Here is an 18,714-nt window from a genome sequence, read left to right as displayed (position 1 = left end):
AAATCGGAACCAATCAAAATAAATACCTGGTTAAATGGTCACCCAGTTATACTGGAGATTGATACTGGCATGGTTGTGTTAGTGATTATTAAACCAGTCTTTACCAAAATTCATTCTGGACTCCAATCTTAAATTTGCATTGGACCCTAGCTAGGTTGAGAAACTATACCAGGGACACCTTGGAGATTAAGGGGACAACTTCATTCCAAACTTTTATGAGAAGCAGCTGGTTCAGTTATTGCTAATTGTAGCAAAAGGCTCGGGTTCAAGCTTGATGGGGCAAAATTGGTTGAGAAATATTCAACTTGATTGGCCCAACATTTTTTGATTAGAAAATGGCTGCATAAGTGATGTTCTAATTAAATACCCAAATATTTTTCAGGGAGGTCTAGGGACTATCAAAGCGGCAAAAGCCAACTTGTATGTCAGCCTTGACATGGAGGTGCTTGTGTTGGACTGGGGTTGACAAGGTCAGAAGTCACACAACTCCAGGTTATGGTCAAATAGGTTTATTTGAGATCACAAGCTTTCGGAGTGCTTTGAAAGCTTGTGATTTCAAATAAACTTGTTGGACTATACCTGGTGTCGTGTGACTTCTGAGCTTAAGTGTTGACCAGGAAGCAATCCCACAATTCTGCAAGGACCACCCAGTGCCCATTTGCCTTACAGGCAAAAGTAATCAGGAGGCGGGACAGTGAAACAATCATTAAGCCAGTCCAGTTTGCGGAATGGGCAGCACCAGTCATACTGATTTTGAAGCCTGATGGGTCGGCTCATCATTGTGGGGATTTCAAACAAATGGTGAATTGCTGCTCACAGCTGGATAAATAACCAATCCATCGCAAAGAAGACCTCTACGCAAAGCTGGTGGGGGGAGATGGGGGTGTGTGGGATGTAGGGGTTTGCTGACATTCAGAAAGCTCAACATGAGCCATATGTACATACAATTGCGGTTAGCTGAGGATTTTCAGAAGTAATCTACACTTAATACCTAGAAGGGTTTGCACCAATATGCATTTTGGGGTATCATCAGCCTGTGCCTTTTTCTAGCGAATGATGAAGAATGCTTTCCAAGGTCTACCCCAGGTTGCCATTTATCTGGATGATGTACTAATAACAGGAATGACCAATATTGAGCATTTGGAGAATTTGGACTTAGTGCTTAAACATTTCTCCAAAGCACGTGTACACTTTAGGAGAAAAAAATGTGTGTTCTAGGCACCCCAAGTGCCTTACTTGGGCTACAAAACCAACAAGACTGGGTTACACCTGTTGGAAGATAAAGTGAGGGCGAACAAAGGTGTCTTGGCTCCCACTTCTATAATGGAGTTGAGGTCTTTCCTTGGGCTGGTGAATTATTACAGAAAATTCATACATAACCTGGCCTCCATCCTGGCACCCCTACATTTGCTACAGAAAAAGGGTCAGCCTTGGAAATGGTCCCGTAGCCAAGATGTAGCCTTTAGGAAAGTGGAGAAGCAACTATCATTGTCTGAGGTGTTGGCACACTACAATCCCAAGCAAGATGTGGTGCTGACACACAGTGCAATCATGCAACACCTCCCCATACGGTGTCGGAGTAGTGTTGACTCACTGGTGGCCCAGCGGAGAGGAAGACTCGATAGCATATGCTTCCAGGTCTTTGACTTATCCCGAAGGAAGGCAGACAGAGAAAGAAGGTTTGGTGGTTATCTTTGGTGTGAGAAAGTTCCACAATATCTCTATAGATATTTAATTGTAACAGACCACAAATCCCTACCACAGCTACTTAAAGAAGCTGTGCCGTCCATACCTTCACGTTAAATTCTGAGTGAGTATAATTACAAGTTGGAACACTGTCCGGGACGCCAAGTGGCAACTGCAGATGCCTTGAGCTGCTTCCCTCTGGTGAATACACCGGTTCTGCCACTGGAAGAGTCTGTTCTGATTTTAAACTTTCTGTACACCCTTCCAGTCACCATCAACAATAACAGACTGTGGACACAAAAAGGTCCGGTCCTGGCAAAATCAAAATGGTTGATGGTGATGGGGAAATGAAAGGGCCATCACACCGAGAACTGAAACCTTTCTGAATCTTTGTGGGGAGCATGAGTGACTGACTGTCCCAAGGCAAGGTCGCTGCCGTATATTGGCTGAACTCTGCAAGGGCCATCCAGCGGTTACCAAAATTAACTTCTCAACAACACCTTATGTCTCTTGGCCAGGATTGAATGCCGACATTGCTGTGTGGGGCAGTGCCCAGAGTACCAACAATGACAGATATTACTGCCAGCAGCTCCCCTTATAGCCAGGTAAACCCTGCACTCGGTTACATGTCAACTATGCTGCTCCTTTCATGGGTTCAATGTCCTTAGTCAATATGGATGCCCACTCAGTGGTTGGATGTGCATAGTGTTCACTTGTCAAAGAGGGAGATGATTGTAAAGCTGTGAGCATCTTATTCAAGACATGGATTCCCAGAGGCATTGGTCATAGACAACGGGCCATCATTTTACCAGCAGGGAATTCAAGTATTTGCTAAAGTTGAATAGCATTCGTCATGTAAGGACTGCTTCATACCATCCATCATCCAATGGTCTGGTGGAAAAAGCAGTACAAACTTTGAAGGCAGGCTTAAAGAAACAGCCTACAGCTTCACAAGATACTAAACTGTCCCGGTTCCTGTTCGATTTTGGGATCCAGCAATTACAGGGACAGCCACAGCAGAGTTGTTAATGGGGAGAAGACGGCACACTTGCTTAAATCTGATCTTCCAGGGCCAGGTGTGTTGGGGGGCGAAGCAGCATCAGGGAACGCAAAACCAGACACAAAACTTCTCTGTGAGAGGGGCAGTTTACTTCAGGGGACAAAGCTTTTTGTCAAAACCACAGGAATGCCCCTGCATGGGTTAAAGGCATGGGTGACATAAGGCCAGATCCTGTGATGTGCAAAGTTCAGGTGGGAGAAGTGGGCCTGAACAAGCATGTGGACCACACAAAAGCTGCACTATTGTAAATGGGACAGGAGCAAAACATATCCGGCCCCTCAGAACATCTGACAAGGCTTACAGAACCTCTGATTCCTTCTCCATCTTATCTCGAAGAAGGATGAGATGGACACGGCAGATGTCTCAGTCTCTACACCATTACCTCCTGAAGGTGAATTTCAGCTGAGACGCTCTGGACACGGTAGTATCCGAGGCAGAGTCGGAAGAACCGAACACCACAGGAGAAGCTACAGGAAAAGAATGGGCCTACGTTCCCAGACCTAGAGGGGAAGGGACATAGTGATTGTAGTGAGGTCAGTTGGGTGAACTCATAGAATGTGAATCCTGATTGGGGCTGTTAACCTGGTCCAAGCAGTGAGTCTGGCTGACAGATAGAAACATGAGTTTCAGAGGTTCTGTTCACTCTCTGAGCTGGCTCTGAACTACCTGGGTCAGTGCCATGTACTCTGCATGTGTAAACAAAAGGTGACTTAGTGACAGGATACAGGCTTTTGTGGGGACAAGGTGGGAAAATGAAGTTAGGATTGTTAGATCAGCCACAATCTCATTGAAGGGATGAGCAGACTCAATTGCTCGAATGGCTACTTCTGCTCCTATGATTTATAGTCTTATGGTCCTACACAAATTTTTTTGAAATGAAGACCGATGAACGACTGGAGTCAAAGAGTCATAGAGTCATACAGCACAGAAACAGGCCCTTCAGCCCAATTCATCCATCCTGACCAGGTTTCCTCAATTCGACTAGTCCCATGTACCTGCATTTGGCCCATGTCCCTCTAAACCTTTCGTATCCAAGTACCTGTCCGAATGCCTTTTAAATTGTACCCACCTCTATCACTTTCTCTGGCAGTTCATTCCATGTTTTTATGGAATGAAAAATACAGCCTCTCGGGTCCCTTCTAAATTTTGCACTTCTCCCCTTAAACCTATGCCCTCTAGTTTTGCACTCCCCTACTCTGGGGAGTAGGCTCTTGGCTATTCACCCATCTGTACTCCTCATGATTTTATAAACATTATAAGATCACTCCTCAGCCTCCAACGTTTCAGGGAAAAAAGTCCCAGTTATCCAGCCTCTCCTTATTGCTCAAACCCTCCGGTCCCGGTAATATCCTTATAAATCTTTTCAGCACCCTTTCTAGTTTAATAACATTCTTCCTATAGAAAGGCAGCCAGAATTGTATGCAGTACTTCAAATGTGGCCTAACCAATGTCTTTACAGCTGTAACAAGACGTCCCAACTCCTATACTCGGTGTTCTAACCAATGAAGGCAAGTGCGCCAAATACCTTTTTCAGCACCCTGTCTACCAGTGATGCCATTTTCAAGGAACTATGTACTTGCGCCCCTAGGTCTCTCTGTTCAACAACATTCTGCAGAATGTGGGAGGTAAGGGTCACCAGTAGTGTCCCTGCTGACTGCATCTTTGGGAAGTGCACCCAACTCCAGCTCCTCCAAAACCGTGTTAGGGAACTGGAGCTGGATGAACTTCACTCATTCGGGAGGCAGAGGGGTTTATTGAGAAGAGTTACAGGGAGGTAGTCACACGTCCGGTACATGAAGAAGGTCAGGGGACGGAAAGGGAACCAGCAGGCAGTACAGGGATCCCCTGTGGCCATTACCCTCAACAATAAGTATACCATCTCGGATACTGTTGGGGGAAACTACTTACCAGGGGTAAGCAATGGGGCACAGGTCTCTGGCACAGAGTCTGTCCCTGTTGCTCAGAAGGGAAGAGGGAAGAGGAGCAGAGCATTAGTCATTGGGGACTCCATAGTTAGGGGGACAGATATGACGTTCTGTGGGGGCAAGAGAGACTCACGGTTGGTGTGTTGTCTCTCAGGTGCCAGGCTTCGTGAAGTCTCTGATCATGTTTTCGGGGTCTTTGCAGGGGAACGGGAGCAGCCCAAAGTCGTGGACCACATAGGCACCAATGACATAGATAGGAAGAAAGGTGGGGATCTAAGGCAGAAACTCAGGGAGCTAAGGTGCTTAGAGCTAGAACAAACAGAGTTGTTGTCTTTGGTTTGTTGCCTGTGCCACATGCTAGCAAGATGAGGAGATGAACAGGAGGGAGGGTTTTTGATTCCTGGATAATTGGGGCTCGTTCTGGGGTAGGTGGGACCTCTACAAACAATATGGTTTTCACCTGAACCAGAGGGGTACGAATATCCTGGTGGGAAAATTTTGCTAATGCTTTTCAGGTGAGTTTAAACTAATTGAGTAGGGGGATGGGAATCGATATTGTAGTTTGAGTATACTGGAGGTTGAGAGTAGTGAAGTCAGAACTAAGATTTCAAGATCGCAACAAGGCACTGGCAAGCAAGAAGTTGGTGTTGAAGTAGACACACTTGAAACCAAGTGCATCCAGAATAAGGTGGGTGAACTTGCAGCATGGGTTGGTACCTGGGATTTCGATGTTGTGGCCATTTCAGGGACATGGGTAGAGCAGGGTCAGAAATGGTTATTGCAGGTTCCGGGATTTAGATGTTTCAGTAAGAACAGAGAAGATGGTAAAAGGGGGAGTGGTGTGGCACTGTATTACAGTTGCAGAAAGGATGTTTGGGGACTCGTCAACTGAGGTAGTATGGGCTGAGGTTAGAAACAGGAAAGGAGAGGTCACCCTGTTGGGAGTTTTCTATAGCCCTCCAAATAGTTCCACAGATGTAGAGGACAGGATACAAAGATGATTCTTGATAGGAGTGAGAGTGACAGGGTATTTGTTATGGGGGCCTTTAACTTTCCAAATATTGACTGGGAATGTTATAGTTTAAGTACTTTTAGATGGGTCAGTTTTTGTCCAATATGTGCAGGAGGGTTTCCTGACACAAATATGTAGACAGGCCAACAAGAGGCGAGGCCACATCAGATTTGGTACTGGGTAATGAATCCGACCAGGTGGTAGATTTGGAGGGAGGTGAACACTTTGGTGGTAGTGACCACAATTCAGCTATGTTTACTTTAGCAATGGAAAGGGATAGGTATATACCACAGGGCAAGAGTTATAGCTGGGGGAAAGGCAATTATGATGTGATTAGACAAGATTTAGGATGCATAGGATGGGGAAGGAAACTACAGGGGATGGGCACAGTTGAAATGTGGAGGTTATTCAAGGACCAGCTACTGTGGGTAATAAATATGTACCTATCAGGCAGGGAGGTAGTTGTCGAGCGTGGGAGCCGTGGTTTACTAAGGAATTTGAATCTTTTGTCAAGAGGAAGAAGAAGGTTTATGTTAGGATGAGATGTGATGGCTCAGTTAGGGTACGTGAGAGTTACAAGTTGGCCAGGAAATACCTAAAGAGAGAGCTAAGAAGATTCAGGAGGGTACATGAGAAATAATTGGCAGATAGGATCAAGGAAAACCCTAAGGCTTTCTATAGGTATATCAGGAATAAAAGAATGACTAGAGTAAGATTAGAGCCAATCAAGTATACTAGTGGGAAAATCAACTAGGCGAAAGTGAGGACTGCAGGTGCTGGAAAGGTACAACAGGTCAGGGAGCATCTGAGGAGCAGGAAAATCGATGCTTCAGGGAAAGGCTTTTCCTCAAAACGTCGATTTTCCTGCTCCTCGGATGCTGCCTAACCTACTGTGCTTTTCCAGCACCACACTTTCAACTCATACTAGTGGGAAGTTGTGCGTGGAGTCAGAGGAGATAGGGGAAGTGCTAAATGCATGTATTCACGCCAGAAAAAGACAATGTGGTCGAGGAGAATACTGCGATACAGGCTAACGGACTAGATGGGATTGAGGTGCATAAGGAGGTGGTGTTAGCAGTTCTGGAAAGTGTAAGAATAGATAAGTCCCTAGGATTTATCCTAGGATTCTCTGGGAAGCCAGGGAAGAGATTGCCTAGCTTTTGGCATTGATCTTTGTCATCATTGTCTACAGGAATAGTACTAGAAGACTGGAGGGATAGCAAATGTTTTTCCCTTGTTCAAGGAGAGTAGATACAACTCTGGTAATTAAAGAGCTGTGCGCCTTACTTCAGTTGTGTGTAAAGTTTTGGAAAGGGTTATAAGAGCTAGGGTTCATAATCACTTGAAAAAAAATAAGTTGATTAGGGATCGTCAACATGGTTTTGTGAAGGGTAGGTTGTGCCTCACAAACCTTATTGAGTTCTTCGAGAAGGTGACCAAACAGTTGGATCAGGATAAAACAGTTGATGTGGTGTATATGGATTTCAGTAAGGCGTTTAATAAGGTTCTCCACGGTATGCAATTGCACAGAGGCAAGGGATTGAGGATGATTTAGCGGTTTGGATCAGAAATTGGCTTGCTGAAAGAAGACCGAGGGTGGTGGTTGATGGGAAATGTTCATCCTAGAGTTCAGTTACAAGTCGAGTACTGCAAGGATCTGTTTTGAGTCCACTGCTGTTTGTCATTTTTATAAATGACCTGGATGAGGCCATAGAAGGATGGGTTAGTAAATTTGCAGGTGACACTAACGTCGGTAGAGTTGTGGATAGTGACAAAGGATGTAGTAGTTTACAGAGAGACATAGATAAGCTTCTTGGTCAACTCTTCAAAAAACAGTTTCTTTGCACAGAGCTATGCTGACTATCCCTAATCAGTCCTTGCCTTTCTAAAGGATCTTTAGAAAGATCTTGTCTCTCAGTGCCCTCCAACAAGTTACCCATGGCTGAGATTAGGCTCACCAGTCTAGTTCCCTGGCTTTTCCTTGTAGCCTTTCTTAAATAAAGTTAAAACATTAGCCACACCCCAGTTTTCTGGAACCTCAACTGACTCTCAGTGATACAAATATCACAGCAAGGGTCCCAGCAACTTCCCATAATATCATGGGATACACTTGATCAGGAGGGATTTAGCTACCTTTATGCATTTTAAGACCTCCAGCACTTCCTCTTCTGTAATGTTGATTCTTTTCAAGCCATCACTATTTGCTTCACTAAGTTCCCTAGCTTCCATGCCTTTCTCCATGGTAAATACTGACGTGAAATATTCATTTAAGATCTTACCCATCTCCTGTAGCTCCACACACAGATTATCTTGTCGACCTTTCAGGGGCTCTATTCTCTCCCTAGTTACTCTTTTGCCATAATATACATGTAGAATCTTTTTGGATTCTCCTTTATCCTATCTGCCAAAGTGATCTCATGCCCCCTTTTTGCCCTGCTGGTTTCCTTCTTAAGTGTACTCCTACAGCCCCAATACTCCTCAAGGGATTCATTTGATCCCAACTGTCTATACCTGATACGTGCCTCCTTTCTCTTGACGAGAGCCTCGATATCTCTAATGATCCAATGATCCTTACTCCTGTCAGTTTTGCCCTTCACACTAACAGGAACGTGTTGTCCCTGGATTCGTGTTATCTCATTTTTGAAAGCCTCCCACTTGCCAGGCGTTCCTTCACCTGTGAACAGCCTCCACCAAACAACTTTTGAAAGTTTCTGTCTAATACATTTAAAATTGGCCTTGTCCCAAGTTGGAAATTCAACTTCTGGATCAAACTATCCTTTTCCATAATTATTTAATATTAATAGAATTATAGTCACCCACTGGTCCCAAAGTGCTCCCCCCCTACACCTCAGTCACTTGTCCTGCCTTATTCTCCAAGAGGAGTTCACATTTTGCCCCTTTTCTAGCAGAGCCATCTACATTTTGATTGAGAAATTTTACTGGATACACGTAGCAAATTCCTCCTCACCCAGGCCCTTAACACTATGACAGTCCCAGTCTATGTTTGGAAAGTCAAACTTCTCAACTGTTACAACCCTATTATTCTTACAGCTATTTGTTATCTCCCTACATACTTGCTCCTCAATTTTCCACTGACTATTTGGGTGGCCTATATTACAATCCCATCTAAATGATCATCCCCTTCTTATTTCTCAGATGCACCCATATAGTCTCACTGGATGATCCCTCAGGAATATCCTCTCAAGTACTGCCGTGATGTTTTCCCTCCTCAAACACGTGTATTGTTTAGACTGAATGTAGATGCAAGCAGTTTCCTGGGGTCATTCCTGGTAGAGAGACTTGCTAGAGGTACTCAGGAGGGTTTAAACTAGTCTGGCAGTGGGGTGGGACCCTGAACAGTAGTGAGACAAAGGAGAAGGTTGAGGCTGGTACAGAAGTTAAATAGACAAGGCAGGAAAGAGTACGGCAGGGAATGACGGAAGACTGATGAGTTAAACAGTATTTTTTTTCAATGCAAGAGGCCTGACATGTAAGACAGATGAACTCAGGGCTTGCTTCCCATTCTAACCTTCCTGCCAGTCCTGTCCCTCCCTCACCAAGGTTTCTGTAATTGCTATGATATCCCAATGCCATGTTCCTATCCGTGCCCTGAGTTCAGCTGCCTTACCTGTTAGGCCTCTTGCAATGAAAAAAAATGCAGTTTAATTAATCAGTCTTCTGTCATTTCCTGCCGTACTCTTTCCTGCCTTGTCTATTTAACTTGCTCTATTTGACTTCTGTACCAGCCTCAACCTTTTCCTTTGTCCCACCCCCCTGCCAGACTAGTTTAAACCCTCCTGAGTAGCTCTAACAAATCTCCCTGCCAGGAATGACCTCAGAAACATTGTTTGCTTCTACATTCGGTCTCAACAATACTATTTTTTTTGCCTAGAAGATTGAAAATAACTTTGATGAATTGTGACTTGACCTTGTAAGAAGTTGAACCAAATTGTACCTGTCTTCCGATCCTGATCCCTCTTTGTCACCAACCTTCCCACAATCAATGATCCAGGTTGGGAGTTTCTAGCTGCATTGACTCCATACGTCATTGCAGTGTAGAATCATTTATAATTCTCAAGTTAATGCTTACACTTCCTCATTCTTGCTTTTCATTATTCACAAAAATGCTTTTGGCTTTCCACCAAAATAAGGTGAGAGGCTTGCCACCCAGTGAGTGAAGAGATAAGCATAAGAGACAATGTTTAATCTTGCACATTCCATTGGTATCGGTGTATCCCTGGTGGCTTATGCAGTGTGCTAATAACTATTTCACTCCGTAACTCTGCATCACTGCTGACAACTGAAACACTATGAAAATGCACCACTATGTTTTAGTTCAGTGAGTTGTGTTTTGGCAATTTTGCAGAGACAAAACTTTCTTCACTCCTTCCAATGAAGTAATTAATGAAAATGAGCAGTAAAAGATCCCTGAAGAATCAGCACTGTCATTTAATTTTGCCAGTCAAGGTAAATAAATTTCACAAGAAGATTTTGAAATGGGTCCCACCATTGAAGGCAAGCAAGCAGTCGATAAAAAGGAATGATTACCACTCGCCTCAAAGCTTAATCAGAAGATGGTACAACTTTGTTAGAATGGCTGCGCTGGACAGATTTGAAAGGAAATTCCTCAGAGAAGTCTCATAGAAATGGAAAGTTTAACTGTGAGTAAAAAACTTTGCGAAATGGCTGAATTCTACTTTGACTGAAAAATTAGAAGTTTATTATCCTCTGCTAATCCATTTTGGAAAGGCAAATTAGGGCAGAACTTATACACATAAAAGTAAGGTCCTGGGGAGTGTGCCAAACAAAATGACCTTGGGGTGCAGGTTCATAGTTAGTTGAAAGTGGAGTCACAGGCAGACAGTGATGAAGGATCTGTTTCCATGCTGTACATCTCTGTGACTGTCATCCAAATCTCATCTGCTTTTAGCCCAATGCCCATTCTCCCATCACCCATAATTGACATTGGTTCCTGGTCTGCGAACATACCACTTTTAAAATTCTGCTTCTTGTTTTCAAATTATGTCAATATCTCACATTCCCCACTTCACCGTCCCGACCTCTGTAACCACCTCCAAACCCCCACAGCCCAGCCGTATATCTGCACTCCCCCAATTCTGTCTGCATACATGACCTGATTTTTATTGTTCTGCCATTGGTGGAAGTGCCTTCAGCAGGTCACATGGCTCAGTGGTTAGCACTGCTGCCTCACAGAATCAGGGACCCTGCTTTTCCCTGCTTTTCCCCTCAAAGATGTTTATCAAAATATAGCACTTTGTACAAATTTCTAAGACTTCCTTAATAATCTATCGGATATTCTTAAACTATATCAAGCCCAGTTTATTGTTGATGTCCAGACTACTATAAATTTGGATAGCATGCTATTAAATAAAGACATGGCAGGGCTTCTCACATCTTCTGGAACATTCTGTGGTACGTGAGAATTCAATAGCATTCCTCATAGTCCTGCCCCTTCAGGAAGCAAAGTCAGTGGATCCTGGGTTTCAGAACTTCAGCAGTAGCTGGAATCGCTGTGGTGCATCCATGAGGCTGAGAGCTATGTGAGTAATCATCCTGGATTTTGGAATGGGGCTGATATGTGAGTTGGGGAGGAGGAGTGTGAATTATTGGATGAATAAGTATTATGAGAGTGATTAGGTGGTTTGGCTTTCTTGGAAATGGATAAATCACCAGACCCAGAAGAAATACATTCCAGATTTCTGGGGAATACAAGGAAGCAAAGAACAGGCTCTGGCCATCAGCTTGGCCATAGGCATGGAGGACAGTGACACTCCTCCCATTGTACCATTATTCAGAGAAGGAGAAAAGGATATGCCAAATATCCACAGGTCACCCTAACCTCGGTAGTGGCAAATTATTGGAAAAATTCTGAGACACAGAATCACAATTCGGAAAAGCATAGTTTAGTCAAATGCAATAAACGTTTTATTTAAGAAAGGCTATGTCTGACGAACTTGCTTGGATTTTTTGAGATGTTAACAAATAGTCTAATTAGTGTAGAATGGTTGATGTAATCTACATAGAATTTATCTGTTTTTTGACAATAACTGACAAGGCAGACACATTATACAGCTAAGATTTTAGGAGCTAATAGGAATGTGGCAAGACAGATCCAAAATTGGCTCATTGGCTGGAATTAAAGTGTAAGGATTGATGCATATTTTGTGACTGGAAGGCTGCCACTGGGTACCTTGTTTTTTTTTGGTAACTAACAATGAATCAGAATTAATTGCAGAGGATGTGATTCAGAAATCTGCAGATGATATAAAAACTAGCTGTGTGGTTGATTATTGAGGAAGAAATCCCCAGACTGCAGGAAGATGTCAATGGACTGGTCAGATGGGCAGAAAATGACAAATAGAATTTAATCCAGAGAATTGTGAGTTCGTGTGTTTGAGGAAGGTAAAGATTCATGAGCATGTAATGACTGTTTGGATTCTGAGAAGTGAGGATGAACAGAGGAATCTTGGAGTTCTTGAAAAGTAAGCAAACCAGTATTGAACCCCACAAAAACTCCCAGGCACTTCTCTGCACTGCTCTGGTGAGACAGCTACGAAGTGCTTTTTAGTCCTTCAGCCATAGCCACTGTTTCCTCAAGAAAACCTCCTCCTTGGTCCATAATCTAAATGACCCTTTCTTGAATCACTTTTCTTTAAATTGTGCATGGGGTGTGGGCATTGCTGACTGGCCCAGTTTAATGTTGATTGCCTTTTAGAATCGTTGAATCCCATGCAGCCCATCAAGTCCACACTGATCGTCTGAAATGCATCCCACCCATACCCAGAGCAATTCCTCCGCCTCTGCCATATCTGCTCCCAGGAGGAGAATTCCACTCCAGAACATCCCAGATTGCCTCCTACTTCAAGGACACAATTTCCCCTCCCCCCTCCCACGTGGTCAACGCTGTCCTCCAGCGCATCTCCTCCACTTCCCATACCTCTACCCCTTAAACCTCTACCTCCAACCGCAACAAGGATAGAACCCCTCTGGTCCTCACCTTCCACCACACCAATCTCCAGATACGGCACATCATACTCCACCATTTACAGTCAGAGCCCACCACCAGAGATATAGTTCCCTCCCCACCCCTAACAGCATTTGCAGAGACCATTCCCTCCACACTCCCTCGTTAGGTCCACGCCTCCCCCCACCAATCCCACCTAGCACCTTCCCTTGCTGTCGCAAGAGGTGCAAAACCTGCACCCACACCTCCCTCCTCACTTCCATCCAAGGCCCCAAAGGATCCTTCCACATCCAGCAGAAAGTTTTCTACACATCCAAGCACCTCATCTACTGTATCTGTTGCTCTCAATGTGGTCTCCCCTCTACATTGGGGAGACAGGATGCCAACTCACTGTTTCAGAGAACATCTCTGGGATACAAGGACGAAGCAAGCCCACTGCCCAGTGGCTGAACACTTCAACTCCCTCTCACACTCCACCAAAGACATGCAAGTCCTGGGCTGCCTCCACTGCCAAATCCAAGCCATTTGACACCTGGAGGAAGAATGCCTCATCTTCTGCATTGGGATCCTCCAATTACATGGTATCAACATCGATTTCACCAGTTTTCGCATCGTCCCTTATCCCACCTCATCCCAGATCCAACTCTCCCACTCGGCACCTTCCTTTTGAACTGTCCTACCTGTCCATCTTCCTTCCCACCTATCCGTTCCACCCTCCACTCCGATCTATCACCATCAGTCCCTACCTGCATCTACCTATCACCTTCCAAGCTACCCCAGCCCCATCCCCATCTCTATCTATTTCTCAGCCACCTCCTCTTCCCTCCACATTCCTAATGAAGGGCTTATGCCTGAAACGTCTGGTCTTCAGATGCTGCCTGACCGGCTGTGCTTTTCTAGTGCCACGCTCTTTGACTCTACCATCTAGAAGGACAAAGGAATAATGATTGCATATTTGGAAGGTACTGTTGAGGGAGCCTTGCTGAGTTACTGGAGATGCTACATACTGCTGTCACAGCACATCATGAGCAAAATGTGTAAATATTAAAGGTGGTGGATGGGTTAGCAATTAAGTTGACTGCTTTGTCCTGAATGCTATCAAGGTACTAGAGTGTTGCATGAGGCACATCAAGCTGTATAAATGTTTATAAAAGATATGAGTTCTACTCTATGCCACACTTTATCTTTTGCTGCTTTAATTCGCTATAGCAATTGCAATAATTCTGAGATCGGAATCACATCACTAAGTCACTCTGCATTTACACATGAGCAGCCTTGACCATAGTGGAATGAGCTGCCAGAGGAAGTGGTGGAGGCTGGTACCATTGCAACATTTAAGAGGCATTTGGATGGGTATATGAATAGGAAGGGTTTGGAGGGATATGGGCCGGGTGCAGGCAGGTGGGACTAGATTGGGTTGGGATATCTGGTCGGCATGGACAGGTTGGACCGAAGGGTCTTTTTCCGTGCTGTACATCTCTATGACACTATGACTATGACTCATACAGAATCAGGAACCAGAATGTCAGTATCCCTGACTCTCAACCTTTTTATGTCAACCAGGGCTCCCTGATTGGGGATGTTAATCTGGTCCAATCAGGGAATGTATATTCTAAGATGTCCAGCTGGCTGACCTCATTACAGTCACCGCAGGCCTGTCTTATTTAGTCTTCCACTGCATTCTGACCTTTAATATTTGACATTTATATCTAGTTTTGATTTCATTTTAATCACTGTTTCTTTGGTCATCCAGTGAGCCTTAGCTTTGGATGCCCCACTTTTCTTTTGCCCTCATGGGAATACATGCTCACTGTGCCTGATCCATCTCTTCTTTGAAGTTTACTTGTTCAATTAGTTTTGTCTTTTTATTACAAACCAACTTGACCAGTTCACATCCACAACTGCTTGTCCCTTATCCGTTTCCATAACTATTCTTAACTGGTGATGTTTATGGTCAGTGTTCCCCATTGCTCCTCTGCTCAGAAATGCTGCACTTGCCCCCCTCCCCCCATTGCCCCAATGTCAATCCAATCCTGCTTTCTTCCTCAATGGGATGGAATCAGATTGGTCAAGAAATTTATTGTGTACACAGTTCAAGAATTCCTTCCACTGTTTGCTTTTCACTATTATTTTCAGTCTAAATTAACACAATTGATTCCTCCATTAGCTTTAGTCATTGTATTTTTCTGAACTGTAGATATACTCAGCAATATGAACATTCAAAGATAGAAGACAAACACATATTGTGGTTATAGTTCCTTCTTCATGATGAATTTTGTTGGTGTAGAATCGTGGAAAGCTTATGGCGCAGAAAGCAGCCACTTTGCCCTTCTGTCTGAGCCAGTCAATACAAGAGATGCTAAGCCTCATTCTAGTCTCCAGCGTTTGGTCTGTAGCCCTGCAGGTTAAGGCACTTGAGGTGTATATATCCAGACATCTTTTAAATGAGTCAAGGGTTTCTTATTTAAAAGGAATTATCTGCTCATATATGGGTTAAATTAATTATTCTTCTGTGTGGCTTGTTCCTTTGTAAAGCTGTTGACATCCACTCCAAATCAAAAGATGGCTCAAAACCAAGAGTGGAAAATATTTGAACCAGAGCCTATGTTTGCTTTCCAAAATGATAAAGTGCATGATCATGGGAACAATATTCTGGAGGGAGATGGAACAGCCAGCTGTAAATCCCAGGATAGCCCACTTAATGTGAGTCATGTTCTTACAACAAGCTACAGTATCATAAAACACTACTGATTAAGATAGAGCTTAATGACAGGAAATGTGAGCAGTGTCCGTCTATTAGCCGCAAATAATTGTTTCGCAATTAGCCTCAAATGATGACTTGCCTGTCTGTATTGATTAGGGGTTTATCAACCTTAGGGTGGTCACCAATAAAAATGTGAAATAGGGTTTTTGTTATGCTAGGCCTGACCTTCGTTTCATCCTCAATTTTAATTGTTTCAACAATTAATGGCTTGCATGCATCTGCTGAAGTCCTAAGCACTGGAATTCCCGTGAAAAACTTTCTCCAGCTCTCTTTTATCCTTTACAACCCTTCTCAAAGCTTTGACCATGTTTTTGCGCACTTCTTTATGTGACTCAGTATCAGACTTTGCATTGGGGAAATACCTTGGGTATTAAAGAGCATTTTATGAACACATTTGCTATCATTGTTGCTAAGCAACATTTGAGTGCTGGACCTAGGAATTGTGGGTTAGGGTGAGAGGATGGTGACGAAGCAGGAGTAGTGGACATATTACTGCTGAGATTTGGGAAGAACTTTGTTGACTCAGCAGAAATAACAACACTGAGGGAATGCTTCTTGCACCCACCCTCCAAGCTGATAGGAATTGGAAGCAAATGCCAGGGACATCTAAATAAATGAAACATATTGATTGCAGTTAAATTTTCTGTACGGAGTGAGCTGTTAGGTGCCAAAGATCAGGGTGAGCAAGAAACAATTCTTAACTAGAGTAGCAAATGGTGCAATTTGGTGAGAGTTTGCATGTACATAAAACGTATCACATTGACCAAGCTTTTGGTCACTTGTTTTAATATCTCCTGATGTGAAATGATGTCAAGTATTTGTCTGATAGCATTCTTGAAAACCACCTTCAGAAATTTACTGTGGTTAAGGTGCTATTTAAGTTCAAGTTGTTTCTGTGAACATAACCATGTCTGATGTAGGTAAATGTAGATGTGATGATCTATTTCCTATGCATTTTGCAAGTATAGCTAATGCATATCATAAGTTGCAAAATAGTGTTTGTTTTTACTGCTATTAGGGAAGACTTCCTGTAGCAATACCACATTAAGTTGAAAGACAGAAGACTTGAATCTCATTCTACTTAAACAGGATCAAAGCCATGACTAGAGTTGAAGTGGTCGCTTAAATTGCTTTAGTTTATTCTTGTGCATATGGAATGTGGACATCACTGGCTGAGGAAATATTTGTTGCCCACTTTCATTTATTTTGAGAAAGTGGCAGTCTTAATCAACCTCTGCAGTGCAAATGGGGGTTAGGGATGGGATTGTACCTCTTCCACCTTACAATAATATGTGAGCTGTTTGACAGGTGATCAAGATGGATGAAGCTCCTTAGAGTGGTGTAATGGTGGGGAGAAAAAGCCAGTATGGCCAAGAAGGGAGCTGTAGCAAGTTTCAGTGCATTAGCGCAAGGTCAAATGTGTTGCACTGTAGCGCTCTATCTGACCTACCCACCAGCTGCTGAATTTACACAAGGGACTGTGTGCATCTAACTCTGCTATATATAAACTCCTCAATGCACCAGCACAAAACAATTGTTCCAAATTAACACATCACGAGGTATATTAGAGGCTAATGGGTCTCATATAAACTAAAGGTTGCTGATTTGATTTGATTTATTATTGTCACATGTACCTAAGTACAGTGAAATGTTTTGCTTTGTGTGCAGTACAGGCAGAACATGCCATACAAAGATGATAGGATGATTCAACACAGCAAGGAACATACAGTTATAGCTGCAAAGAAGCTGCACAAAAAGCAAGATTAACATTAGATTTGAAATTTGAGAGGTCCACTCAAAAATATAATAACAGCGGGAAAGAAGCTGTTCTTGTACCAATTGGTACATGTTTTTAAGCTTTTGTATCTTCCGCTTGACAGAAGAGGTTGGAAGAGATTATAACCAGATGTCTTTGATGTTGGCTACCTTTCCAAGACAGCGAGAAGTGTAGATGGAGCCAGTGAATGGAAAGTTGGCTTGCATAATGGACTGGGCCGTGTTCACAACTCTCTGTATTTTCTTACGGTCCTGGGCAGAGCAGTTGCCGTATCCAGCCGTGATGCATTCAGATGGAATGCTTTCTATGGTGCATCTAAAAAGGTTGGTGAGAGTCCGTATGGACATGCCAAATTTCCTGAGCCTCCTGAGGGAGAAGAGGCATTCTTGACCATTGCATCAACATCAGTGGTCCAGGACGGATAGTCATTCCTAGGAACTTGACAGGTTGCTGTTTGTTTTGTTACAGAAATTTCTTGATAGCTTGGCAGGACCTGTAAATTCCTATTTTCTCCTAACGGTTAGAATAAATTAACCTTATGCCTTATGCCTCTCCCTCATATTTCATGAAGCTCAATAGCCATGTTTGCCATCATAGCACTTCATGGCGAAGGTCAAAAATATATGTACCTGAACACTTATAACTTTTCACTTAGTTTTGATCTTGTTGCAATTTTCTTTCATTTCAGACTTTAATAAACAGCGTGATTTACCTGCACTTGTTTCTGCCCACCATATTTGGAGGACCTATATGCAAAACAGGCAACCCAGTGACTGATGATATAAAGCTTATTGATGAATTGGTGAGTAGGCAAGTCAAGAAATTTCTTATTTAATATTTATCGTGGAAGATGGACATCACAAGAAAAGACAGAGCAGATGAATGCATGGCTGAGGAGCTGGTGTATGGAAGAAGGATTCACATTTTTGGATCATCGGAATCTCTTTTGGGGTCGAAGTGACCTGTATAAGAAAGACGGATTGCACCTAAATTGGAAGGGGACTGATATACTGGCAGGGGGATTTGCTAGAGCTGCCGGGAGGATTTAAACTAGTAAGGTGGGGGAGTGGGACTAAGGGAGACAGTGAGGAAAGAGATCAATTTGAGACTGGTACAGTTGAAAACAGAAGCAAGTCAAACAGTCAGGGCAGGCAGGGACAAGGTAGGACTAATAAATTATTTAAATGCAAGGGGCCTAACAGGGAGGGTAGATGAACTCGGGGCATGGTTAGGAACATGGGACTGGGATATCATAGCAATGTTGTGGTTCTGTTTGCCGAGCTGGGAATTTGTGTTGCAGATGTTTCGTCCCCTGTCTAGGTGACATCCTCAGTGCTTGGGAGCTTCCTGTGAAGTGCTTCTGTGATCTTTCCTCCAGCATTTGTAGTGGTTTGAATCTGCCACTTCCGGTTGTCAGTTCCAGCTGTCTGTTGCAGTAGTCGGTATATTGGGTCAAGGTCGATGTGCTTATTGATTGAATCTGTGGATGAGTGCCATGCCTCTAG

The 18,714-nt window shown here is 43.5% G+C and overlaps 1 protein-coding gene across 7 annotated transcripts in view; it reads left to right on the top strand.

Moving 5' to 3' along the window:
• kitlga (kit ligand a) overlaps positions 1-18,714 on the top strand; it is a 170,358-nt gene that overhangs the window by 48,443 nt on the left and 103,201 nt on the right. For 5 of the 7 annotated variants that reach the window (XM_043709895.1, XM_043709898.1, XM_043709894.1 and 2 more), the window contains exons 1-2: positions 15,218-15,371; positions 17,898-18,011. In XM_043709895.1, coding sequence (XP_043565830.1) covers positions 15,231-15,371; positions 17,898-18,011 — 255 coding nt within the window. In that variant the 5' untranslated portion in view covers positions 15,218-15,230. Of the gene's footprint in view, positions 1-10,258; positions 10,345-15,217; positions 15,372-17,897; positions 18,012-18,714 lie in introns of those variants that run through there. The other 2 variants (XM_043709897.1, XM_043709896.1) reach the window with 2 other exon arrangements.

Source organism: Chiloscyllium plagiosum, chromosome 19 (assembly GCF_004010195.1).
Source record: "Chiloscyllium plagiosum isolate BGI_BamShark_2017 chromosome 19, ASM401019v2, whole genome shotgun sequence".
Taxonomy (NCBI): Eukaryota; Metazoa; Chordata; class Chondrichthyes; order Orectolobiformes; family Hemiscylliidae; genus Chiloscyllium; species Chiloscyllium plagiosum.
This window is presented reverse-complemented; position numbering and strand designations above follow the sequence as displayed.